At 36.6% G+C, this 27,893-nt stretch overlaps 3 protein-coding genes and 1 pseudogene across 7 annotated transcripts in view; 3 read left to right on the top strand and 1 right to left on the bottom strand.

The window, feature by feature from the left end:
* The first annotated feature begins 294 nt into the window (after positions 1-294).
* Positions 295-16,539, top strand: LOC107519064 (EF-hand calcium-binding domain-containing protein 1). Its single transcript, XM_016161308.2, is given in 8 exon segments — positions 295-327; positions 330-385; positions 387-478; positions 9,007-9,162; positions 10,184-10,288; positions 12,308-12,456; positions 14,484-14,588; positions 16,447-16,539. Coding segments are annotated over 8 exon segments (744 nt in total). The 3' UTR covers positions 16,495-16,539.
* On the top strand, positions 2,460-8,980 carry LOC107519065 (annotated as a pseudogene).
* RBM48 (RNA binding motif protein 48) lies at positions 16,540-23,275 on the bottom strand. 3 transcript variants are annotated; one of them, XM_016161305.2, is made up of 5 exons: positions 23,130-23,275; positions 22,418-22,608; positions 20,760-20,905; positions 18,688-19,262; positions 16,674-17,120 (listed from the first exon to the last, which is right to left on the bottom strand). In XM_016161305.2, exons 1-5 carry the CDS (start codon positions 23,238-23,240, stop codon positions 17,034-17,036), a joined length of 1,110 nt encoding a protein of 369 aa, XP_016016791.2. In that variant the 5' UTR covers positions 23,241-23,275; the 3' UTR covers positions 16,674-17,033. The 3 variants fall into 3 exon arrangements, with proteins under 3 accessions (XP_036086236.1, XP_016016791.2, XP_016016792.2); XM_016161306.2 differs by lacking the exon at positions 22,418-22,608; XM_036230343.1 differs by lacking the exons at positions 20,760-20,905; positions 22,418-22,608 and having other exon boundaries at positions 16,540-17,120; positions 23,130-23,269.
* A 292-nt stretch (positions 23,276-23,567) lies between these two features.
* PEX1 (peroxisomal biogenesis factor 1) overlaps positions 23,568-27,893 on the top strand; it is a 45,690-nt gene continuing 41,364 nt past the window's right edge. For 2 of the 3 annotated variants that reach the window (XM_036230342.1, XM_016161310.2), the window contains exons 1-2: positions 23,568-23,770; positions 26,766-26,909. In XM_036230342.1, coding sequence (XP_036086235.1) covers positions 23,639-23,770; positions 26,766-26,909 — 276 coding nt within the window. In that variant the 5' untranslated portion in view covers positions 23,568-23,638. The remainder of the gene's footprint in view (positions 23,771-26,765; positions 26,910-27,893) is intronic. The other variant, XM_016161309.2, reaches the window with a different exon arrangement.

The raw sequence follows: 27,893 nt of genomic DNA, 5'->3' as shown, positions 1-27,893 counted from the left end.
TTTATACCCTGGAAATCATTTCAACTTTAAAATCTTAATATTATTCAGTTACTGTGTTCAAATAGGAGGGAAACATTTTCAACCATAGAATTTTTGCTGAGGAAATACAAATAGTAATATTAAGTACCACTTTAATGTTTAGCACTTAATGGTACTTGTGTTGGTAAATGGTAAATATTGCAATTACTTTAATATTTTGAATCACAGTAATACTGAAATCACTACATTAGTGTTGAGTAACAACTATTGTTGCATGTTTTCCAATTATTTGAGAACCTAGGCTTGGTTGCTGGAATGTTGCCATGGTTACATTCTTTGTTGGGTATGGTGTAGTTAACTGTGGAATCAGTGGCAGGCCAGTACGCCCAGGCTTGGAGCTAGGCTATCAGAAGTCTGCAGTGTGTTGAAGCCGTGTTGGACATGGACCAGAAGCCTCTGAGGAAACTAGTGGAATCTATCAGTAAAACTGTCAAGAGCTGTAAGTACTGACCAGACATCCAACACCACCTGAGTATCTTTATTCAAATAGAAGCTTTGGTAGACATTAGTTAAATATCAACAAGTGATTTGTAACACCAAAATAGAGTTCCTCTATTTTCTATATAATATTTTGGTCATTTAGAAAAATAGATGCAAGTGAACGATTATCCCTGCACTTACACCGACAATATTTTAATCATCAGGTATCCTAAAATAAATTTTGTGTATTTGGGAAGAAAACCTTGAGAATTTACTTGACATGAGTGCTAAAGGATTATTTGCCAACCAAGGGCTGATTTTATTGTCTGAAATTTGATAAGAGATTTCAAAGTATAAATATTTGCTTTGACCAGTTCCCTGAGTTCTCTGACACAAAACCTGTAGAGGCAGGTGATTGCTCTCTTGAGATTGATGGAGATAAAAGACACTTTAGATGTTGAAATAGCATGGTGCTTTGAACATGGCAAATGTTGATTGTAACTAACAAATTTGGGGGGATTCCTTGCCCTGACCTTAAAAAGTAATCTTGTGAATTTTGTTTCTCAGGCATGACCACAAGCACTCCTGACTGATAATTCTGTTAATCTGTTTCTAGAATTTAAAGAACTTAATTTTATTTCAGTTATTTTTATGGCCTCATTGTTGGGTACTTCCATTTTTCCTTGTGTGACCTCCCTCATTGGAATAGGAACCACCTTGTCCAAGAACTTCATTGTAGGTTTGATTCTGTTTTCTCATTCCAGTTAGTTTTTAAATGATCTAAGCTCCTCAAGCACTTCTGAAGTCTGTTTTCCAATTCCAGTCATTTGCTGCTTTCTTAACAGCCAGTGTTCTACAACATTCAAAAGGAAATTTTGCATGCTTTAAAAAAATATAACTCCTCTCCCCATCCTAATGAAATTATTCTTAGCAATGTCTGCTCCCATATGAGTGTTTAATACTATAATTTGTTATTTGAAAACAATTTTCTGAAATAGCCTATAGGTATGAATATGTAATACTTGATCAGACCCATATACCTCATAGATTTCTATAAAGGTGATACTTAAAATCATTGTTTGAAAAAAGGAATGAAACTCCTTTTTCTCCCCAAAGCTTTCAACACTTAAATTATCCATAATTCAGGTCTTGAATGCCTAAACCCAGCTAGTAAACCAGATTACTGTTTTACACCCAGATTACTAACAGCTGATGTTTATTCAACTGTTCGTTGGCAAGACACTGTGCTAAAAGCCGTATGTTCATCTTCTTTAAAAACAGACCCAGTTAGGTAGGTGCTATTTCTAAATTTTCATATGAGGAAACCAAGTCTTAAGTTGTTTGTCGAAAATTACACAATAGACTTTTCTGTTAGAAGCAGAGCTAGAACAGGTAGTCCGATGCCAGAACCTAAACAAATAATCTTTATTGCTCGAATTATTTCTACCGATAAGCATTGTAGACCCTTATGGTCAGTCCGTATAGTGGTGTCTCTTAGTGCACAATGAAAATTTTTTGGATTAAGCTTAGTTTTTGGGTCCTTGCATTTAAGACCAGAATAGACACTGGTCCTTTCATGACTAGAATTTGGTTCTTAATAGTTTGAATGGGAAGACTTAACTGCTAGTGTTACCTTATACCTTTCTCTCCTCAGGAAGGGACTGTCTTATTCTCTTGGTATACAAAGTTCTTATTCCCATGTGGCTGAAAGTTGGAGTGGTTTTTCCTGGGCTTTGCTTTAGAGTTTAGGAGGGACCCCTCATGATTTGCTGAGCCCTCATGTGCCACATGGATTCTTTTGTCCAAACTGCCATCACTGCATGACTTAGGTCCTGTGCTGGCTTCCTCCAGTGACCTCACAAAAAATTCATTACATTACCAACCAGCTGTTACTATTTTTCCCCAGTTCTAGAACGTCTTATATTCTAGGGCTAGTATAACTTCTATCTATTGATCTTCATACTGCAGTCTAGAGCTTCATTGTCTAATATGGTAACCACTAGCTACGTATGGTGATTGAATGTAAACCAGAATTTAAAACCCAGTTTTAGTCACACAAGCTACTCAGGTTCTGACCAACTGACTATAAATCTGAGGTTTCCAGGACCCCTTCCTTGGGCTCAGTAACTGCATGTGGGTTGTGGCTATCAAATTAGCACAGATACATAACATTTCCATCATCAGGGAGTTCTGTTAAACAGGGCTGCCCTGTTTACAAGTTGCACAAATCTTATTCCCTGTCCAAAGAATAGCCCCTTAATGGAGTGGGGAAGGTAGATGAATTACTTAAGGGTGTAATAAATGGCTTTGTGGATTTGTAACCTAATGTCCTCATAGGGCCACATGCTTCCATTAATGCTCTGCTAACACTTTAACTTTCTGAACAAGGGAACTATATTTTTTCTGCATTTGGGCCCACAAATTCTATAGTTGATCCTGGCTTTGTACTTACTCATCGTGTGGTAGGAGTATCTCCATCAGAATCTCTTGAAGTAGGGCTGAGCATCCATACTGTTCACTCCATGTATTCTTAGACACTAAAGTTTGAGGATTCCTGGTCAAAATTGTCTTTTCCAGGTGAACTTCAATCTGTCAGCCTAATCTCAATTGAGAATTGACTCAGCCTTTTTCACACCTATTTACGTTTTTAAAGCTAAGTGAAGAATATGAAAATGTCCTAAATTTTTCATTTGTTCTATTAAAATGATCATTTTGGCATCTAGATGTTAATTTGAAACCTGACTCTCATCCAGCATATTCTTTAGCCTCTCCAATTTGCAAGTGGTTGATGATTATTTAGCAGACATTTAAGAGCCTACTGTTGTGCTCTGGCAATACTTGATATTGAGTAGATACTAACAAGAATAATAAGATTTTTGTCAGATGTGTTAAAGCTGAAATACATGTGGATGGCATTTCTCTAATCCATTCCTGCCAGAAGAGGAAATAAGTTTAAATCCAGTATGATTTGCCCTTGTGAATTCATGAGCCCCTGTTCCCTAAGTGTTCATGAGTTTTTAATACAATTGATCATCTCTTCTGGCACTTAGCCCAGGACCACCTAAGGGCCACTAGTCTAATACTCAGTTTTACTTTCTATTTGAGACATAACGTGCCAATATGTAGGCATACATAGGTTAGTATATATACTTATTTCCCAGCTGAGAGGGCCTAGAAATATCAATACACCAGCAGCAAAAGTCACATCCAGTACCTAGACTGTGGTTTCAAAGTGGTACTCTCCAATTAAAAAAAAAAAAAAATTCCTTGATGGAGTAGCTGTACAGAGTGTAAAGGAAAAACCACTACCATGTTTCTTTAACTCTGACACTACTACCACACTCCCACTTCTGACATTTTCACCATCTGTATGGAGGTTTTCCCCAGCAAGCAATTCTCTGACACCAGCTGAGTGTCCTACAATTTTACTCAATTCTGACACTACCTAGAGATAGAATGAGGATTCCACAGGGTAAACATTAAGCACTACAGCACTGCCACCCACTTCGCATGTCAATCACAAGTCCTGGTGGTTACCTGTGCCACAGGTTCTGACCAACTGGCTATAAATCTGAGGTTTCCAGGACCCCTACCTTGAGTTCAATTAATTTGCTTCAGTGGCCAACAACTCAAGGAAATGGTTTACTTAATAGATGAGCAATTGATTACAAAAGGATATGAATAGGATCAGCCAAATGGAAGAGATGCATAGGGCGAGGTATGTTTGGAGAGATGTGAGTGTCCATGTTCTCTGTCATGTTCCCAGCATCTTTATGGTCACCAACCCAGAAGCTCACCAAACTTTTTCCTATGAATTTATAAATTTTTTTTAGTTGTAGGTACACGGTACATAAGACATTTATGTAGTTTATGAAATGATCCTTTATCACACATCTGGCTCTACACATAGCCATTCCAGTACTACTGACTACATTATGTCGTGCTTCCCATCCCTGTGACCATCTTTCCCCAAACTCTTACTCTGAGGTTTTTATGGAGATTTCATCACATAGGTGTAATACATTAACTCAATTTCTAGCCCCTCTCAAGAATGGTGGGTGGGGCTGAAAGTTTTGAATTTTTAATCAGGGCTTGGTTTTTCCGGTGATCACGCCTCATCCAGGAGCCACCAACCATCACCTCAGAACAAGAGACATGACTATCACCCAGAAAATTTGAGAATTTAGGAGCTCAATGTCCAGAACTTGGGTCAAAGACCAGAGAGAAAACAGATGCTGCTAGTGCTTACATCATCACTTAGGAAATCGCAAGGATTTTAGGAGCTCTGTACTAGGCACAGGGGGCAGATACCAACACGTATTTTTTCTATTATCTCACAAAAATAATACAAGATGAGCCTGGCAAGTAGTGCCAGAAAGCAAGGAAGTGCTGAAAAAGCAAAAGGATGGGGATATGTGAAAGAGAGAACAGGCGTCAACTTGAAAACTAACCAATGGCCAACACTGGAACAATTTGAGAACAAAGTTACAGTATTGGTATAAAATAAATATCTGTGACTCCATTTGGACATGAATAATTGAATAAATAAATGGAAAATAAAAAATCTTTCTTGCAGAGAAAATTCTAAATAAGACAGATAACCCTTCCCAAGAAGTGGAGCATCTCTTTCCTTAAGAGAACAGCTTCTAAAGAATAGATTGTGGAAAAGGAAAATAGTAACTACAGCGGAGAAACCTGTACACCAGCTTAACCAAGTAGAGGTTATTAGCAGTGATATGTTAATATGTTTACCCTGATGTGTGATGACAAAAATAACACTTAATCTCTGGCATTCTCCCCGAAACGTAACCATAGTCAAGTCAATAAAAACATTTAAAGTTCAAGTAAGGAACATTCTGCAAAATAACTGTCAAGGTCATGAAAAGTGAGGGAAGACTGAAAACTTACTCATGGACCAGAGATGTGACAACCAAATGGATCCTAGAACAACCACCAAAAAAAGTGAAACAACTGGTAAAATCTATAATTTAGTTGATAACCATGTGTCAGTGTTAGTGTATTAGTTTTGACAAATGTAGCATGGTTACATAAAATGTTAACAGTGAAGAGTTTATGGGAATTTTATTGCATGCATCTCTATTGTAAATTTAAATTATTCCAAACTAAAAAGTTTAATAACATGCGCCAGTCTATGGCATCTCTACATCATTCTCACTACTCGCATTTCTCAAATATTACTTGTAGTGGTTCCTTGACCTTGCGTGTAAGGTCTTTAGATATAATGAAATTGAGCCACTTGGATAAACTCAGAAAAATTTACCTTCTAAAAATTGTGCTTAAAATCTTTGATTGCTTTGTTGGATGACCTGTCAATATTTGACTTGGAGCAGCTTCTGACTCTTCAAATGTTGCTTTTTTCAGGGATCCGTTTTCGCACAATGGTTAGTACTAACATTTTCACTCAGGTAATAATTCTCCATCAGAGTTGAGCAGGTCACTTTCAAGAAATATTAATATACTGCGCACGCCATACATTGTGTCTACATCTGAGATTCCTTTATCTTCATATTCCAAAAAAAATGTATTTCCAAGTTTTTATCTCAGAGAAACTGTATCCTTTTCTATGACCTAAGCTTGAAAAGTTATATCACCTCATCACCTCAGTTTAACTCAAAACATGGGTATCAGACCAAATTATACAGTATATATCAACAACATGAATGACCAAAAAAAAAAAAATCGAAGAGGTCCCTATATGTTCTATTTTCTCACTTTGGCAACATGGTAGATATTGTGGCTTTCAAGACCGCGAAGATGAGGAGGCAAGCCTTTGTTATAGTTAAAGAACTGGGCTCATCCACAAATGCCTTGACACAAGGGTTTCCATTTTATGGTAAACCAGTGTGAATCCAATATGCAAAAACAGATTCTGATATGATATCTAAAATGTGTGGCACGTTTGCCGACAAAACAAAGAAAAAAGCTAAAACTGGAACAGACAATAATGACCACAGATAAAATGCCTGGTCAGGGAACACCAAATTCAGCTAATACTCAAGGGAATGAAACACCAAATCCTTAGGCCCCTGATTATCCTGATTATCCTCCGGTAAATACCAGAAGAGATTAATGAGATGATGTTATCCATGTTTAATCAGTTCCTGGTTTCAAAGAAGTACATTTGGTACCTGTGAGGCATGCCATTGCATTTGTTGAATCTGAAAATAATGGACAGGCTGGAGCTGCCAAGAATAGTTGTCTTTAAAGGATTTGGTGGTGTTTATAGTGTTTTGATACCATTTGGTCAGGATATTTTAATAGGAGTGGGGGGAAATGAAAAATTTTTGTTCAGGTTTTAAATTTGTACAATAAACTTTTATTTGTATTCTATATAAGAAGTCACATCACCTCAATTCTACTGTACTCTATGATTGAAATGAAACCATCACAAAAATCTCTCTAGTTTCAAGTGAAAGAAACATAGATCTCATTTCTTTAAGGCAGGAGTGTTAAAGTTACGCTGTAAAAGAGCATGTGGGGTGGCGTAGATTGTTTCAATGGTCTTTGGGAAAATATAACCTGTTTCATCTGGATTTAACCAGATGTAAGAATTTGTAAGGTACTTTCAAGAATCTATTGCCAAAGAGATCTTCCTTAAATGCAAATCCGATCCTTTTGAATTTGCCAAAAATTTTCAGCAAGTTCCCCATTGTCTGTAGAGTCAAACAGTTCTGTCACCTAGCCAGACCAAACCATCCGCAGCTCTCGGAACATGTTTTCATGCCTTCAAGCTGCCTCCTCTGGTTAATGCCTACTCCTTTGGCTGGTCTTAAGTGACACCTCTTCCTTGGTACCCTTCTTAATCTCTTACCACTTGTCCCTAATTGGTTATTCCTTCCTTTGTGTCACCGCCAACCATCATCAATCATAGTGTTTGTTAATACTTTATTGCACATACTTTATCTCTTGACCAATCTTGAGAGATTGCTATACTTTGATGTATTCATTGCCTAGTTCATGGGAGGCACTTAAATGCTTACTGGATAGATTAAAAAAAAAGACCTTTACGTCGTATTTCAGGATTTATATTACAGTGTGAAGCCTGAGAATCTAATTCATTTCATAAAATAATATTTAGGTACTTTGTAATTGCTTATTCTTTAGATTTGTCAATCATTGCCCTAAGAATTAAGTCATTCTGACCATAATAGAAACCATATCGTTATGAACTGTATATTTGCCATGTGTTGTTATTAATTTCAGTTGAGGAACCTGAAATCATATTAAAGACAGGACCTAAAATAACCATTTCTCCCTCTCCTCCCCCTGCACACACAAAGAGGGAGGAGAAGGAAGAGAAAAAGAAAAATAGTAACCAGGTTTCCCTTCTCTTTCAGTTCTCTCAATCTTTGATTCATAGAATTAGACTTTTAGTCATTTAAGGAATCTTAGAGATATCTAGAACAATACCCAATTTTTATAGGTGAGGATTCTGAGGCATAAAGATGCTATTTGACTTGTCTGTCTCTCAGCTATTTAGTCTCTCAGAAATGGAAGTAGAACTCAAATGCTTAAGTCTAGAACCTGCAATCCGCCAACTCCAATCCTTAGTTCTCGGTTATGAGGATGCATTAGAATCACCTGTGCACTTCTTACGTTTACCATTAGTTTACTAAGTCTAGAGTGAGATCCAGGTATGTGTGTCTTAAAAGTTTCAGTCTAAAAATCAGTCACCAAGTGCTACTGATTATTTTTTTGCAGTATCTCCGGCTCCCTCCCCACTCCCAGACCTCATATCCACCTTCCTAGCCCCGTCACTCTAAGCCTGGCTTCTGTGCTTCAATATGACTTTGTCAGATGACTTTTCCTAAACCACTTCTTAACCCTTAAGGCACCAAAGAGTCAACCAAGCTCTTGTCTAAAAGCTAATTCCTGGATCCACTGTTAGCAATTCCAACTTAGTAGGTCTGTGGCAAGGCTTGACAATTTGCATATTTAACAAGCAATGTAAAGGGAGTTGATTCTCATATAGATGGTTCAAAATGAACTATGAGAAACACTGCTCCAATCAAATAAATGTTGATCCTCTGACCAGGCAACCAAGGCCCTCTACCATCAGCCCATCTTCTTCAATCTTATTTTTCACTTCTTTCCACTGCTGGCTCCCAACAAGGCATGTTCAACCTCAACCTCCATTCTACCACTTTGCTTTAATTCATGCTGTTCTCTCTCCCTGGAATTCTCATCTTTACCACCCCCAACACATTTCTTCCCATATTAATACTATGCATTCTTTAAGACTTAGTTCAAAGTCTACCTCCATGAAAATATTTTCCTGTAATGATTTCTCTTCATATGTCTATAGTGGTGAATATTATATTACATAATTTATTGTTTATGTACTGTGTTATGAGACTTCCAAGCAAGACCCATCTTAATTGTATAAGTTCTTAAGTAACAAGTTTATGTCCTACTCTTAAAAACTCACCAGGGCATCTAGCAATAGTTAAAAAAATAGCTTTTAATTAGATTGGAGAACTCAATGATCGAATCTACGTTCTATTTATTTATGTTTTCATTTAACAGTCAAAAAAGTTGAAGTGGAGTGTCTCATAAGACTTTTTCACAGCTTGGTGGAAAGAGCTGACGGAAGACTTGATAACACTGGACTAGATCGTAACACATTTCGAGAGGTCCTACACAGCTTATTTGGAATGACTGATGATACGCTAATGAATAGGGGTAAGAGGTCATAAGAGCCTGAAATGGGCCAAGCCAAGATGGCAAATATATAAACATGGCATTTTTTATATTAATATATGGCAAATATTACACAGTTTTTATTAAAGATTTTAATTTTTTTTATTTTTATTTTTTAAGTTTATCGGAGTAACATAGGTTAATACAATTATATAATTTTCAGGTGCAAATTATAATTTGACATCTGTATATTCTAGTGTGTGTTTCCCACCCAAAGTCCAGTTTCCTTCAGCTATCACATATTTGACCGCCTTTACCCCATCTACCTCCCTCCTCAGTATCTTTTTTTTTTTTTCAAAGATAAGCATGTGGCTTTTAATCATGATGTCTTTGAATTCATATGCTATGGACATGTAAATTACTAAATGACTTCTTTTTCCTCAAAAATAAAGATATGTATCAGTTCCAAGAGTGATAATTACTCTTTATACGGAAAAAAATCAACTAAAAGATCATTTTTTTAAATAGGAAGTTATTTAACCTGATCCAGTCATTTTTTACTAACATATTTTTAGGGTTCAATTTTGAAAGTTTTGATATATATGTACACCCTTGAAACCAGAGCCATAATCAAAATAATCAATATATTAATCACCCCCCAAAAAGTCAATAATAGGATAATATTAAGATTTCATTGGTAATTTTAAAATAATGTTTAGTAATTTAGGTATTGTACAAACTCTTTAGATCAGAATTTAGCCACTCTTTTTAGAATAAAAATTATCACATTTGATTGGCTCTACTGTTGGACTTTTTGGCTCATAGTAGCTGTACAAAACATCACAAATGAAGCTCATCATTCACCATGGAGAATGACCATTTTCTTTCTGTAAAAATTTGAAGGAAACATATTTCCAGCAATTATGACCCTTTTGAGAAATATTGTGCCAAAATCGTTTTCCTCTCGATTTGAGAGGAAAATTTTAAAAATCTATCCATACATATATATTCTTGAATTATAAAATACCTGCAAATTATAATACCCTTAATGTTTTTTTTTCAGTATTTTTTGCCTTTGATGAAGATAAAGATAATTGTATAAATGTAAAAGAGTGGGTTAAAGGATTATCAGTGTTTCTTCGAGGGACTTTTGAAGAGAAGCTGAAGTGTAAGGTTACTATATGTAATTACTGGCTTAGTAATATGTATTGTCAATTTTGTATTTAATATGTAAATATTTTAAAAATACATAAAATTAGTGTTCTCTATAGCAACCTTGCAAAAATGCTTCATGACAGTTTTTAAAAACATAAGTGGATGAAAGGGGTGTCCTATTTCATAGAAGAGCCCCTGGTTCCACTATCTTCAAACACTTCATTCACTGGTTCTGTAATGCACAAATGCCACCAAAATGAGACTTAGATTTAAGGCCCAGGCTAAGAATAGAAACTAAGGGTTAGGGCTTTTGCCAACTCAGATCAGCTGGCAAGGCTGACCTTCCTGAGGCTGCCTCTGGTCTCAGTAGGAAAGGATCCTTGATATGGGGGCAATGCATAGGTCACATTAGGGTCATATCTTATCTTTTCATCGAAGAAAATATGAGGAATTGACACAAAATGAGGTAAAACATGCATTAACAACTAAACACCAATGCTCTAGTGTTAGAGTTAGTGAAGATGAGTGAAAAGGGAAAAGGCTGAGGGCAATGAAAGCCCAAAGGGAGGAAGAAGATAAAGGGAGCTTCCTATAGAACAGAGATGTTCAGAATTCCAAAAAAGAAAAATTTTTTTCCCGGTTCACAATTTGCCTGGAAATAACTCTGGCCTTGCCTCAGTTCTACCATTGGCGGGATATACATTTCCTGTGCTTTATACCTCTGGTGGCAGGATTTGGGGTGAGGAACCCTACCTAGAAAGAGAATAGAAGCAATTTTAAATATCAGTTTTCAAGGAAACAAATTGCTTCAAATTTGCTTAAGATTGCAGAGTTCTGAGTAAGTAAGCAAATTTTTATTCCTTCTTATTCTCCCTCTTGTATTTGGATTTGGGAAAAGAAGTTTCCTAAATTAAACACACATTTTTAAAAACAATAGCAACATTTTAAAAAGTCAGCAACTTTCTCTGACATTTACACTTTTTTGTTCCTTTGTTTTTGTGGTTTGTTTCTTAATGTCTCTTTTCCAGTCTAATTTTTCACAGATAACTTTTAAATATAGTTGCCACTTAAGCTTTTTGTGGCATTCTTACACAAAAGTCTCACTGAAAAGTGAAAAACTAAGTTTCTTGGATGTAAATTCTTGTGGTAATACTAATACCTGGTGAAAATGGTTGACATTGATAGTAGCTATATGTGATTGTATAGCATCACACTATTGAAAAATTTTTCCTCTAATCTCACCTCCTAAAAATATTTAATATACTTTTCAAGATACATTAATTTGGGGAAAATACTACTTCAAGTAGGGTTGTGTTGCAAACTCATATGTATGCTACAGATTGGAGAAACTCAACAAAAATATATAGCTAATCTGATACTCTGGAGTTTCATACATAGTCCTATTGCTTTTGCTAACATTTAGTTGCATTACAAAATCCACAAGAGCTCTTTCACTGCTATATTCCTAGGACCTGAGTAAGTCATTTGTGGGATGAATGAATGAACTGTGGTAGTGCTTACCCTGTTAGATGGAAGACACTCCAGGGAGAGATTGATCATTTTGGATAGCGCATACAGGCAGGTCCCAAGGAAATGACAGACTCACTACCCAAATAGACTGAAAAATGTTATTTGTCAGTGATATATAGTGAAGTATGTGCTTAGTTTTTGTACTCTATGAGGAAGAGAATCATAATACCGAGATACACACACACACATATACACATGTATGTGTATATATGTATTGTATAATCAAAAGTTTTAAAATATTTCTTTATTGCAACTTCATAATATTTTTAAACCCTCAATTTTAAATTCTAGAAATTATGTCTGTCTTTTCACATTCGAAGGGGTGTTTAATCTTTGGAAAGAAATGTAATAAAGGGTGTTTTAAGATCTCTCTACTATAGAGATCAACGATTATAGGTTGTTATAAATTGTTTTTTTCTATTATTATATACTGAAATAACTGAGACTAATAGCATTTTAACTATTCTTATCCAAATCTTTAAATTGTTTATGCTTTGAAAAGTCTGTTTTGAAGTTTATTATTTGAACGGCGATGGTTATATTTCTCGAGAGGCAATCTTTGACATGTTGAAGAATAGTCTCTACCAACAGTCATCTGAAGAGACTGATGAAGGAATAAGAGAGTTGGTAGATATAACACTGAAGAAAATGGTAAGAATGAAAAATCATAATTATATCCAATCAAATGGATGTTGGATAAAGCTTAAGACGAAGACATGATTTACTTCCCTCCATAATGAATGTAACCTTTACGAGCAGTTTGTTCTCTGCTCTATCCTGTGTCTCATGTTGTGCCTGCTGATAGTGCGTGATTAGTAAATATTTATGGAATAGCTGGGTGATTAAATGAATTACTATATAAAATGAATGTTTATTTTAAAATATTTTTGTATCAGTAAAACCTTATTAATTTGGGGGAGGTGATAAATACAATTCGTGTAAAACTGGATGCTATTCTAGTCTGTCTTCATGACCTTAGCCCTCCAACTCATGTAACATAATTCATAATAAAAAGTTGTTCCATATAGGGTGCTTACTATATGCCAGACCTTTCACAGAACTTTAATATATAAATTCATTTTATCCTCAGAATAACCCTATGGAGTAGAAATTATCTCTATTTTGCAGATGAGAAAGCTGAAGTACAGATAGGTTTACTCATGATCACACTAGAAAATGGGATGCAGAATTCATTTTTCAATGAAACCAATAATACCTCTCTATTATGGACATAGTGATTTCTCTCCTTCATTTACTATGACCCTGAACTGGATACCAGTGAAGGATTGTGACCCTAAGGCAGCCTGGGTCTGGTTCACCTCCATTACTCTAGAATTTAAGAAACAAAGAAATGATGAGGACTGCGAGTCTCAAATTCAGCTAACACAGACCCCAGTGTGTCCTCTTCCGTTAGAAGTATTCTCATTTGCCCTTGCTAGGGCTTAGGGTAGACTTCTTGAGAAACAAGTATGTTTTCCAGTGCCAAACCTACCCCTTTCTTTTTTGAAAGGAAATGTTATGAACTTTTTCTGACCATTATTCACACTTTCTCTAGACTTTCAGCAACCCTGATTTAGTTATGCCCAAAAGTGAAAAAAACAAGGACTCATCAAATCATATCCAAATTCAATTAAGCAATTAAAAGCATTCATAATCTACACACATGCTCCCCCCATGATTTACTTAATCACCCATAGTTCCTGTCATGAATGCTTCACTCCAGTCAGGTCTGTCTTCTTCTAGACTTACACTCCTGCTTACCGCCATTAATTCAGGTTGGGTCATTCTGCATTTCATCCCCCTAACTCTCTACCTAGCTAGACCCCTACCATCCTTAAAGGCCTAGCAGTGGCCTACAAAGCTGCTTCTTATGACTCTGGTCCATCTTGAACTGTTAGTGCTCTCACTCCCAGTGCCTTGCTCCTTAACTGAGCAGATGCACTTTTATCCTTTTTGAAGTAAGACATTCTTTGAGGAACAAGTTCTACTAAAAATTAAGCTTGAGAACCTTTGCCCTATGGCACTTACCACAAAAGTAGCAACGTAATAGGATTTCCTCTAATTTTTTTGTCTTATTTGCCCACTTAGTGTGTAAGTCTTTCAGGAACAAGGCTCCATTTTATATAAGGAAACTCACCTTAGTCTACTTGGACTGCTGTAACAAATTACCATAGACTGAGTGACTTAAACAACAAGAATTTATTCCTCACGGTTCTGGAGACCAGGAAGTCCAGGATCAAGGTGCCAGCTGATTTGCTACCTTAATGAAGGCTCTCTTCCAGGCTTGCATGTCCTCACATCTCAGAGAAAGAGAGCTCTCATCTCTTTCTCTACTGACAAGGACAGTAATTATATCATGATGGCCCCACTCACATGACTTCACCTAAACCTGATTATGTCCCAAAGGCCCCATCTTTAAATATTGTCACATTGGGGATTAGACTTTCATATATAAATTTGGACCTAGGGGAATATATCCAGTCCATAATACCAGGTATGCCTATTCAACTAACAGGAATAAAATAAGTTGCCTCCTTAAGTACCTTTTCATTTATTTAAGTAGTACCTACAGAAGTGTGAACTATTATTTTACTTGGCAAAACCTTTTATTCTAGGCAGTTATTTTTCATGCGATATTAAAAACTCATTTATCAAGAAATCAACCTTCCTCTCTCTAGGATTATGACAATGATGGCAAGATATCTTTCGCAGACTTTGAAAAAGCAGTGAAAGAAGACACACTTTTGTTGGAGGTGTTTGGACAATGTTTACCAGAAGCAAAGGTACAGTGCCAACAGCCCAAATTGGTCCAGGGAAGTTTCAAAGGATTAGAAATTAACACTTGATAGACAGTTACCTCAGCAGGGCTTGAGCCCCTGCTAAGTTTAGGCAACCATTAAGGGCTCAGTCCCATCCTGGTATGTTGGGACCCAAGACAGTAGTGACTAATTATATTCAACAGACATTTTTTTGTTACTTCAGCTATACACAATCCCTGACTTCTTGTATGTTAATGATATTTTCCCAAAGAGGACCAGGGTATATTTGGCTTGCTTAATGGATAGGACAGTGAATAAAGAGTAGATTCAGCAAGTACCAACCATAAATTGCCGGGAGAAAACTTGATCTTTCAACCCAAATATTGTCAGTAAGAATTAAGTTTTAAAATTTTTGGACACTTATCTAATAATTTGTGGCCACAAAGGTTTCTCATGTATGAATTTGACAAGTTTTCTGAGCTAGAAAAGGCAGCCTAATAATTGATTTGACTAACATTTCCTTTAATTCCTTTAACTGTGCTTTGGAAACATATAGAACGGGTTTTTTTTTTGAAATTTTTTCTTCTCTGTAGTTATTTAGGTGATTTTGTGAATGGGCTTACATAATGTTAAGCTATCCTTAGCCATCTCTCTCAACATCAGCTCGTCTCTCTTAACTTGTGCCACCGTACATTCCCACACTTTCAACTGTAAGTGTGTGGCAAAAAGCAGTGTGTGAAAGGCGGACTTCTTGTTTGGAGAGACTGATGAGTGAAACACTGCAGAATGGACTGGACTGGAGTAACCAGTTGGGTTCGGACAGAACACCAACAGTTCCAGCCACTCCCAGAGTTCATCTGTGGCCTGATTACCTAGAGCCCTGCTTCTCAGTGTAGTCTGTGCACCAGCAACAGTACCACCCAGGAACTTGAGAACTGCAGAATCTCGGTCTCACCCCAACCCAACAGAATCAGTATCTTTTTTTTGATGCCTAACACACAAAAGTTTCTCTCTCTCTCTCATCAATGGTCAAATAGGTAAGTTGGTGGAGATGGACAGTGCTGACCTTCGCAGTCACAACACAGATCAAGAATCCCTTCAAGAACACAGAACCCACTTAGCAGCTCCTCCCTTTAAGGCTGTCAGAGAATTTAACTGTGGAAAAATACACCTAATGTAAAATTTACCGTTCTAACCGATTTTAAGTTTTCGCTTCAATAGTGTTAGGCACATTCAGTGTTGTGCACCCACTCTCTAGAACTTTTCAACTTACAAAACTGAAACTCTATACCTATTAATCCACTCCCCATTCCCCCCAGCTACCAGCCCCTGGCCACCACCAACAGAATTTTAAGACCTTGAGGTGGAGGTTCATAGTACTTTGAAGTCTGAGATGCCTAATCTAGACAGCAACAACTTTTGCCAGTCCTATGCTTAGGTCTTTAATCTCTTTTACCTCAGAGTTCAGCAAAAATACGTATCTAATTACCTGACAAGGACTAGGACATAGGCCCTTGCCCGCAGCTTCTTTTAATCCTATCCACCACTACTACTATGCTAACAAGTTTGGATCAGTAAGTCATAACTGAAGATGAACCTTCTTAACTGATATGTTCAAATTCAATCCATTAGGCCAGAGGCCCTTAAGGGGAAATCACCAAAATAGACACCTCGATTTATTTTTATCAATAAAAATATGGAAATAGCCTGGCCATACTTAATTTCCAATCATGTGCACTGACAGAAAAAAGTGGCTGTGCTAAAAGTAGTAGTACTTACAAATACTGATGTTTCTGACATAGTTCAAGTAAATTCTTAAAAGTTAACTAAAGCGTGTAAGTTTCTAATTTCGCTTTAATAGTTTAACTTTTTTACTTTACAGATTTGTCTTGATTTTGAAGCCCTGGCATTCGCACATCCTGACTTCTAGTTTTTGAACGTGAATCACTCAACTTGTATTAAAATCAACAACAGATCCTGGTTGCCTATCTTTATTTTTATTGTAAAGTTCCTATACTTGCTTTAATTAATTCACATATACTTACTGCAATGTGAGAGGTGATGTTATAAGAATAATTTCTGTAATATTAAGTATGGGCCAAAAAAATCTATAATGGGTAATGAGAAACTAATTTTATTTATTTTTTAAGTTAGCCAACAACCTTGTGACTCAGCCATTCTCAGTTAGGAACAGCCAAGGTCCTAGTTCTAGCCAGTAAGATGTAAGCAAACTCACCAGGTGGCATTTCTGGAAAAGTTTCTTTAAAGGAAACAGTTGGCTGGTATGTATTTTGTCCATGATAAACTAATTTTTGAGAGCTGAAACTAAATTAGACAAGTAGCTTGAATAAAATTACAAAAAGGAATACATTTAAAAAATACCAGCAGTAAAATATCTTCGAGAATTAAAATGATAGGCCAGAAATAAAAAATAGTCCCTTAGAAAATATTAACTTGCTGGCGGCAATCTTATATTCTTCTTCTTTGTTTTAATGGATGACTTGTATGCACATCTTTCAGCTTGTCCTCTGGAGGATTGGGCACAGATGAAATCACCTAGTTTAAAAAGGAGAACCATCAAAACTTAATTTTTATAGTATAAGAGTAAAAAAACTATTAAAAGAGATAGGATATATATTCAACAGTTCAATCCTTGCTGTCACGTTTAAAGCAGTTAGCCCAAGAAGTTCAAGGTACAGCCTACGACCTAGGTACACAGCAAAGTTTTCTGTCTAAGCATTGATGGCAGTAAAATTTCTAAAGCCATTTAACAAGAAAAAAAACTGAAGTGAGAGAAGTAAACATATGCTCTACTTTAACATTCCTTTATAGATCTGAAGTCGCTTGTAATTTTATGTATACAGATAAATACCCTGGCAGTGATAATATATGATACGTTTAGAAACAGTGAGGCTTGAGGGGAGAAAATGAAAAATTTGGAGAAATAATCAGAAAATGGTATAATCCTCAATATCTGAGGGAAAAATTTAATCAAACACATCATCAGAAAGAGTACACAATAAGTCAGAATAAGACAGTCTTTACTAAAAATGGAAAATTTTAGAAACTATAGTAGATTGTATTTCGTATTTCTCCTTCTTGTTGTTCTACTAATTCTATATCTAGGATTTGGATTCAAAACTTTTTTTTTTGAAAATATGGTCAGCTCTGGCTGAGACAACTATGTATCTGTATCTATGCCTCAATTCCAGTGTATGTGAAGGAAGGGTACCATCACAAACTAAAAATTTTAAAAGAGGCTTAAGCATAGAAATTGTGTCCATGGAATTTTATTATAAAATAATTCCTTATCCTTAATCAGAAAATAATTTCAGGTAAAAAATGTACATAAAATAAAGCCTCCCTTAATCACACTGTGAAACACATGTACAATTTGTGAAGATCATGTTCCGAACCTTGGGTTAAGTGTAAGAGATAGTCTTTTCTCCCTCAGTTTGATTTCTAAATTCTTGTCGCACAATAACGTATCTTTCAAAAGCAAATGCAAATGTTAACTTGCTTTTATTTGTACTAAGAAAGTGGAAAATGATTATGTAAATAATGAAAAAAAATTACTATCTAAGAGCACAATTTAGTTCTAATCCATTTAAGAAGTTATTTGAAATGTAGACTTTATGGCCTCATCTTTAAAAGTCTTACCTTCTTCTATGGCTATCTGTAGCAAAAAAGGAAAATAAAAAATTTGAATATGATGTAATTTGTAATACCTTTAATCTTAAGAGAAATAAATGGTAATAATTTTCTTTTAACACAGTGGTTCTCTACTTTGACTCATACTGGAACTATCTGTGGGGCTTTAAAAAAAGGAGGGCGTGGGCTCTGCTCTCACAGATCGACCTGACTGAAACCACTGCTTTTATATTTTAAATCTAGAGTGATATAAAATATATTCTATTCACTATTTAAGATAATGATTAATGGTATCAAAGCAAATAAATTTTATTAACAAAATGCAGTTAATTCAAAAGAGAACTTTAGAAAAACATCATAAAACTAAAAGTAAAAAAAATTAATGACAATAGTATAGTTTTCACAAATAATTCTCCATTTATTAGTCCTATAACCAAACTGTCTCTTACAAGTTTTTAAAAAATGATCTTACCTCTTTCAGTTTATTCCGAATTAAATTTGCCGTTGTATTCAGTGAGTCATCATGCATATCAACTTTAGGTATGTCTGGTAGCAGAGGCCCAATCATAACCTCTTTACTGCTTGTGCTTGTTTCAAGAAAAGTTCCAAGTTTACGATCATCTTCTCTTCTTCTTTTCCGCTCCTGCAGTTGTGTTGTCCTAGGCATAAATCTGTCAACTGCCTCTGAAGGAGTAATAGCCTTCTGTGCACTAGGGAAGGCAGCTGGATTTTTTAAGGGTTTCATCTGCATTTTCTGCAAAGAGTCACTGTGGTTGCAACACCCCACTGTTTCATCATGGATTCTACCACCCTGAGAGGAGCTTGATGCTCCATCCACGTGCTCTCTTGATGAACACGTACATTTTGAGAAATAACATAAAGGCAAGTCACAAGAATAAGGAAGACAAGGACCTGAGTTCTCAGCAGAAGTATTCAAAGCAGCTGCACGAAATCCAGATTTCTCCAAAGGGAAGCCCTGTCTAAAATCTCTTGTGTCTTTATGCTCTGTAACCAGTTTCTTCTTTGTCGTGAAAGGTTCTTTATAGACTATAATTTAAAGGGTGAAGGAAAGGGAAACAAATGATTTATTTTCATCATTCGGAAATGTGTCATTTGACAACAAACATTACTTTAAAATGTTAATAAGTGCACCTTGAAAAATTTATTTCTTGAGCAGACAATATAGTCATGTGGTTTAAAAGCAAAGAAGGATAAGAAGTATATTAGTGTCAAGCTTCATTCTCTCCTTGTTCTCCATAGGCCTGGTTTCACCCCGCCATAGTAATTACTATTCTTACTTTCTTGCTTATGTGTCCAGTATGCCTTACTTTTCCTCCTTTCACCAACCTCCCCTCCACCCCAATTCTCTCCTATAACAACCATTTCTCTGCACCTTTGCATTTTCCCACTTAACTGTAGATCTTGGAGAGTTTTTTCCAGGTTATTACATAGAAAGCTGCCTTTTTTTTTTTTTTTTTTTTTTTTTTGCAGCTTCAGTGTTCTATTATGAATGTGCATGCTGCTTAATTTGTATTTGTTAATTTTTAAAGGAGGCAATATTTTAGGCCTATATATTGTAATTTCCTTTGGGGCGCGCGCACACACACACATGCACGCACGCACAGCATGCCTGGAGCTAGTTACATATCCCACAGTTTAAAGTTCAGTGTCTGCCAATGATCAAGGACTCTCAATAGCTCTCTTGCCAAATTTTCAGGTAAACTTTCTAAGCGTCTTCCCACCTTATTTCTCTCTTCACCGCTGGCACATGTTCCTTCCCTATCACACATAAACTCATCATATTCAATAGCTGTATGGACATGAAATTTGATCATTTGAGTCTCTAGTACTATCCAAAATTCAGACTACACACATTATCTTAACCTGATTCTGACTGCTCTAGTCCTACAATCCATGTACCAGATTCCATTACTCCATTGAAGGCATTTGGAATTTGTGTCTAGGGAAACTCAGCTGGGCATATGGGGCACTTGGCCAGCTGCTAGTCAAAAGTGGAACTTTTCCACTTTTCACAGTTTTAGATTAACAGTGGGTAACTGGTCTGCAAATCCTAATTGTTTCTGAGTGCTTTTAGGTCAAAGCTTTAATTCCTTAGCATGAGACACGAGGACCTTTACGATTCACTTTCTGTCTTTTTAAATCTTCTCTCTTACTGAAGCCCCTGTGTTGTGGTTATCCTGTACTACTCACAGTTCCTTAAAATGCAAACTGCTCATTTATTCCTCTAGGCCTTTCAACATGCTACATGGCATGGCCCACCTTTCCAGCTCTTTCTCTCCCCTTCTGGTTAATGTCTACTTATCCTTCAAAACTCAGCCACCTCTCTCATGCTGTAGGAAGTCCCCTATGAACTAACATCTCCCTTCAAAGCCCAGATTACGCAGAGTGCTACACAGAACCTTGTAATTTAGTTACTAAATATTATGATCATTTACTTGCCTCTCTTCCCACTAAAGTGGGAACTCCACAATATACCTAGCAGAATGAATGACACATAAGTGTTTAGTAATAGGCTTTCCATACCTTTATTTTTAGTAATTCTTGCTATGTAAGCCTTCCTCTCTTGCAATTTTTTTCTAGTTTCTTCAACTGTCTCAAATTCTGGAGCATAACACACATGAAGCAATCCACCAAAGAAACTCTGTTCATCCATTTTTCTCTTGGCTGTCCTAAACAGAAATACATAATAGCACAGTCTATTTAGATTTACTTAGGATGAAAGTTTGACTAGTATACAATGCATTGATTTAAAGAACAAAGTCCAGCTTTTGCTATGTGTATGTACATTCTATGGTTTGGGAATTACGGTGCTGTGCTTGTGGTGGGATGGTATTGACCCCAAAGATCCAGCACATACTCTTAGAGCCTCTCTTCCTCTTTTTCAACTGTGTGAACAGGTTTTGGGCTAAGTGATCCAAACATATCCAGACTCCCTTAACAATTTTAGGATCCAGTTGATTAGCCTAAGGTACAAAATCTGCAGTCATGAAACAGAGATTTTCTGTGTTAAATTAAATGGCCCTTGAGAGTTAGCTCATACCCAATTTAGCCTTTTCAGCACGATATGTTCCTATAATGAGGTTCACATATTAAATCTTAATAAAAATGTTATAATTGTAAAACCTATAATTCCTGAGGAAATACTATATAACAAGTAATAAGAAAATGCATGGATGGTATTCAATAAATATTTATTAAACATCCTTGACTGGTATTACTACAATAAATATTTACTTCTGAGCCCGGAGATAACAATACAGAGATTTTACCACATACCAGGCAGTGTCCTAAGTGCTTCAGTAGAAGTAACACTTCACAGCAACCCTATGATGAAAATGAAGCCCAGGAACATTTATAACTTGGCCATGCTCACATTGGTTTGTGGAGCTAGGATTCAGATTCAGATGATGAATTCCATGGCTTACTGTATAGGTGCTGTGAGAAACGCAAGAACTCTAGAAAATATGCTTCCCTAACCACGAGGAGCTGGCAAGTTGGTTAGGGAAGTGAGATTACATATAAGAGCAACCTGAGAATACATGACCCCATAAAATCAAGTGTTTTTATGGCAGACCACAAGTGCCATTTGTGACAAAAAATATGAATTGTAATAGCCAAGAAAGGAAGGGTCTTACAGCAAATTAGTAGGGGTCAACATAAAAATAGGTAAGGCATTTCATATTTCAGCCTATTGGAACAATTTGTTAGATGGAGTCAGTTCCTACAGGTGCATAACAATAAGAACCTCAATAGCTAATGTTTATTGCATTCTGAACAGGAGGCACTATGCTAAGCCCTTTAATGGATTATCTCATTTCATCCTCACATAACCTCAATAAGTAGGTCTTTTTATCATACAGATTTTACAGAATAGAAAAAAACAGGCTTAATGGTGTTAAATAACTTGTCCTAGATCATGTTAGTAAGCAGTGGAACTTGAAAACTTACCCCAAACCCAATTTTTAATCTACCACACTACATGACAGAAAACTAAGCATGGGAATTATGTGATGAAATAGTGTTTTGGTAAGGCTACCACTCAAAAAGACTGGAGGAAGACAAGAATAATTAAGGACTATATTGGGTTACTGGATAATTGTGGTATGAACAGGGGAAACCTGGGGCCAAAATAACAGCAATAGGAATGGAAGACATAAGACACTCCTTAATTTGCATATTACCTTGAACTCTGTATATTCAGAAATTTAATAAGATAAACTTCTGTAAAGTCTTCTGCTGGGTATTCATCTAGAGCATTATACTGTTCAATTGCACCATATAAAGCAAATCGCTCAACTAATTCCTTCATCGCTCCCACTGCAGGAACTCCTTGTATTAATAAATATCGAGATTCCAAATTAATTGTATATACCTAAAATAAATGCAGACACATTAAATATATTTCATAAACCTAGAACAAATCTGCTTAAAAAGAAAAAGGCACTGTTCAATAGGTCTGCAGAAAACAAAATTAAAAAACTTGTCCCTCTCTCTGCATAAATAATAATTCGCCCTACGTGTGAGGGCCTCTAACTAAAGAATAAAAGACACTACCCAAATTGACATGTTTTCAAGAAGTTGGCTCGGTAGAAGTTACTGGAAAGAGTTAACAAATATTCACTCAGTGCTTACCATGCGCCAAGCACTACCGTAAACACGGAAAATACAATGACTAAAACTAAGCCCTGTTTTCGCAGAGCTGACAGTTTAGTAGTTGACCAAACAGGTCGCGAGACTCTTTGGTACCTGAGTACCAGAATTCTTCATCCCATCTCCCATAAGTGACGGACATAATCGCAGCCTTTCAACTCTTTATTTACGTACGCTGGGCATGTGAACCTAAGGCTTACATAAAACTACAGAGGATGGCGAATGAAACTAAAATCACCTTACCTTGACGGCACGAGGCCGGCGCCCCTCCCGATACTTGGCCCGCGTGTCGCATACAGACCTTTGGACGTGGTGGCCGAACGAGCCCCCCAGCTCCCCGCCATCCGACGCCATCTTGCCGGCTTTGGGCCTCGCAGAGATGACAATATCCGCTTCGTTACACTCCAGTTTATCCAGTAAGAGAGAGGAATGGGTCAAGACGTGCCGGGATTGGCTGAGGAATCGATAGCGTCGGCCATCGTTTCCTGCGAACGACGAGTCAGTCACTGCGGTGCCGCCCCCGAGCGGCGCGGCACAGGGCCCTGGAGAGTGGGAGGAGGCATGCTTGCTCCGCCTCCAACCCGCGCGCGGGGAGACGCGCCGCGGCGAGGGGGCGGGGCGCGGGGCGGGGGCCGCAGGGGGCGCGGCCGGTCGATCTCATCGGGCTCGGACGCCCGGGGCCTGCCGGGTTGGCCTGGGTGTGCTAGGGTGGGTAGGTGAGGGGGTGAGGGAGGGAGGCTCCGCGTTTCCAGATGATGTGGAGTGGCGAACGCCTGGCGGGTGCCGGGGGAGGCGAGGCGGCCGTGACTGTGGCCTTCACCAACGCTCGCGACTGCTTCCTCCACTTGCCGCGGAGCCTCGTGTCCCAGCTGCACCTGCTGCAGGTAATGCGCCGACTCGGACCGGGCCTTCCAGCCGGAACTCGGGACACCTGGTGGGTAGTCTGTGGTCTGACCCGGCCCTGGCCTTTCAGAGACGCGGCGGCCGCTCAGGCCTCTCCTGGCGCGGTGCGGAGGCCGGACCGAGGGCAGGGCCGGCCTGGGCAGTCTCTGCAGCCCACACCACGCCTGGTGCAGCCCAGGAGTTTTAAGTAAACTGGCCTTATTAAAGAGCTTTTCACTCGGTGAAACTGGGCTTTCGGACATCTTAATATACTACGTCGACGTTCAGATATTTCTCACTCCAGGTTGGAAAGCGATTGAGAAGTCAGTTCTTTTGCTGTTTGTGTAAAAATGTTTTTCCCGCTAGCGATTTCCAGGTGCTTGGCGCAGCTGTGGTCCGGGCCTCTAGAGGGAGGGGCAGACTTGGTTTGGCGGGTCCCTGTAGGTGAACAGAGACTGAGAGCACCGTATTTCACTAGCGAGATAGATTTAAAAAGTGATGGTTTTTCCCTGTAGTCGCCGCTGGTGTGCCAGAAACCTGCAGTGGAAAGCATCTGGGGAGTGCGGGGAGGTGGTCACCTTCACTCTTCTAACCTCAGCTCCCACAGTTACAGCTGACATAGTAACTTTGTACTTTTGACTCCAAATCTAGGGCTCTTTCTATATTACACTGCTCAGAGGAATTTTTGTCAGCTAGAGCAGTTGGAATATCCTGTGAAGAGTTATGAGAAAAATTACACAACTGATACATGATGACTTTCTTTTATACAAAGTTTTAATAATGTAAATTTAAAGTCTATTACCTCAGAAGTGGCTCCAACATTCTTTGAAATTTGTCTCATTTAAAGAAACATAATAAGCAGCAGCCTATAACCAATTTCAAGAAAGTAAAATATATAAATGAATGAATTTAATATTTAATAAATTTAATGAATTTATTTTGATGTAAATAAATGAATTTAATAATACTAAACTTCCTGATATGATAAATGTTGATGGCTAGTAGTGAAATCCTTACTTTTTATATAAAAAAAAATCTATCTAAAAATACTTATGATACAATGTTAAGAGGGAGAAAATAATAGTAAACGTGACTAAAATACATAGCCATGTAAAAAATTAACATTACCTGAAGGGAAGAGGGATGTTATCAATAGAATAAAGGGAGTCAAATAATATGGTGATAGGAGATTAGAATTCAGGTGGTGAGCACACAATACCGATGTTTATTATAAAGTTGTACACCTGAAATTTCTATAATGTTATTAACCAATGTTACCCCAATAAATTTAATTTAATAATTAAAATAACTTGGGCAAAGAAAAAAAGGATTAGCCAGAAATAGATAAAATTGTTCACATGGTTGTCTTTCTGTGGAGGAAATATCAATAATTCCTTTTTTTCCTTTCAAGTTTATATATTTTCCCAGGTTTCTATAATGATTTTATAATTCTTAAAGCATAGAAAATATTGTCTTTTCTTAATATTAACTTAAATATTTTATGTAAATGTTTTTAATTAGAATAAATGTTATATTTTGCTATTTTTTAACTTGTAAATGTTTCCATAGTTCTAGAACTTTAAAATTTTTATTTAAGAAGCTGCATAATATAAAATATCTGGAAGCATAAAAATCTATTAACAGTAATTACCTCTAGTAACAGGGACTTACCCTCATGTTTTATGATTTTGTACATTTTCTGTGTACGTTTATTACTCTAATAAATAAATATGGTTACATTAATTTTTTTTCAATTACAGTTGACATTCAATAAGTTTCAGGTGTTCAGCCTAATGGTTAGACATTTCTATAACTACAAAGTGAATCCCTCTGATAAGCCTAGTACCCACCTGACACCATACATGTTATTACATTATTATTGACAATATTCCCTATTCTCTACTTTACTTCCCCTTGACTATTTTATAACTGCGTATTTGTACTTCTTAATCTCTTCGCCATTTTCATCCAGCCCCCAAACTCCCTCTTATCTGACAACCATCAGTTTGTTTCTGTATCTGAGTCTGTTTCTGTTTTGTTTGTTCATTCTGGTTTTTTAGATTCCACATATAAGCGAAATCATATGGTATTGGTCTTTGTCTGATTTATTTCACTTAATATAATATTCACCAGGTCCATCAATGTTGTCACAAATGGTAAAACTTCATTTTTTATGACTAATACTCCATTGTATATATGTACCACATATTCTTTATCCAGTTATCTATTGATGGACATTTAAGTTGCTTCCATATCTTGGCTATTGTAAATAATGCTGCACTGAAAATAGGAATGCATATATCTTTTCAAATTAGTGTTTTAGGTTTCTTCAGATGAATACACAGAAGTGAAATTACTGGGTCATAAGGTAATTTTGAAGGACCTCCGTACTGTTTTTCACAGTGGCTGCACCAATTTGTAATCCTACCAATGGTGTAGTGTACAAGGGTTTCCTTTTTCTCCACGTTCTTGCCAACACTTGTTGATTTTATTTATGATAGCCATACTGACAAGTGTGAGGTGATGTTGTGGTTTTAATTTGCATTTCTCTGATGATTAGTGACATGAAATATCTTTTCAAATGTCTATTGGCCATCTGTATGTCATCTTTGGAGAAATGTCTATTCAGGTCATTTGCCCATTTTTTAATTGGACTGTTTTTTTTGTGTTAAGTTGTATGAGTTCTTTATAAATTTTGGATATGAACCCCGTATTGGGTGTATCATTGATGAATATCTTCCCCCATTCAGTAGGTTATCTTTTCATTTTGTTGATGGTTTCCTTTTCTGTGCGGAAACTTTAGTTTGATGTGGTTCCATTTGTTTATTTTTTCTTTTCTCTTGCCCGAGGAGCTATAACCAACAGAGAGTAGTCAGCTATCTATAGAACTCTTTTTGTGTGTATTGCAATAATAGTTTTACCTTTTACGTGAATCCAGAAAAACATGTAAAATCTTTTAAAACCTTTCCCCCCATTTTTTATTTCTTGAATAAATAGAATCAAGCTATAGAAGTAACCTGGGGTCACCAGCCTGTGTTCTTGAGCTGGGTACAAGGGAGGCATTTTAACAATCAAGGTGAAAATGTGGCTGAAATTAACAGACAAGTTGGTCAGAAACTTGGACTCTCAAATGGGGAACAGGTAAGCACAAAATGTCATGACAATGATTTTTTTTCTAATATTGCATAATATAGGAATGAAAATAAAATTTAGAGTTCTGAATTTTTTTTTGAGGAGAGATGACAATGTAATTAGTCCAGGATACTCAAGCTGACTGTATACACCATTGTTAAGTCGTTATCTACCATATACTCTGATGTTAAGTCATTATCTTGTAGTCTACTGTGCTCTCTAATTTTTGTATTCTACTATTTTACTCACTTTTCAGGTTCCCTAATTTTGTTTTTGTGCAACTATTTTTGCTTCATAAATTGTTGCATTTTACTTTGTATTACTGAACTTTATTTCATTTATTCCTGACAGATTTTCTAACCTTTCAGGGTTATACTTGATTTAAAAAAAAAAAAATCTATCCAGAAAAGAGGGTTATTATTTTTCCATTTTTGTCTTGCCTATGAACTTAATATGTTTAGATTGTAAACACTAAAGCTTAAGGACTCATATCTGTTTTATCATTTTATTATATTCAATTTATTCTTTTAAAAATATTTAAACTACAGAAGTAATACATTATTCATTACAGATATTTTACAATTGCAAGTAAAAAATGTTTTTCCATTTCTCTAACTCCAGCCTCAGAATGAGTGTGTATCATATGTCGGGATCTCACTAGAACTTTAGGATTTAAAAAATGAGATCATACATATTTTCTGCAATTTTTTCCCACAAACTATATCAGAAATATCTTTCAGTGTATTACAAATAATATGCATCAAACACCTCTGTATGTACATGGAATAAAATACAAATTAAATTGCCGAGTCTAGGGAGTTGCACATTAAAAAATTTGATAAATGAGGCTAACTTGCTTCCTAATTACCAGTTTCCCACAACGGTACACAAGAGTGTCACATCTTTTTAACTTGTTTCAGTCCAGACTAATTTTGTTCATGTTTTAATGGGATTAGACCACTGATGAGAAATCCATAGGTCTAGATGTAATCC

This window comes from Rousettus aegyptiacus, unplaced genomic scaffold (assembly GCF_014176215.1).
Source record: "Rousettus aegyptiacus isolate mRouAeg1 unplaced genomic scaffold, mRouAeg1.p scaffold_m13_p_13, whole genome shotgun sequence".
NCBI classification, from domain to species: Eukaryota; Metazoa; Chordata; class Mammalia; order Chiroptera; family Pteropodidae; genus Rousettus; species Rousettus aegyptiacus.
Note: the sequence above shows the minus strand (reverse complement) of the source record. Positions and strands in the feature narration are given on the sequence as shown.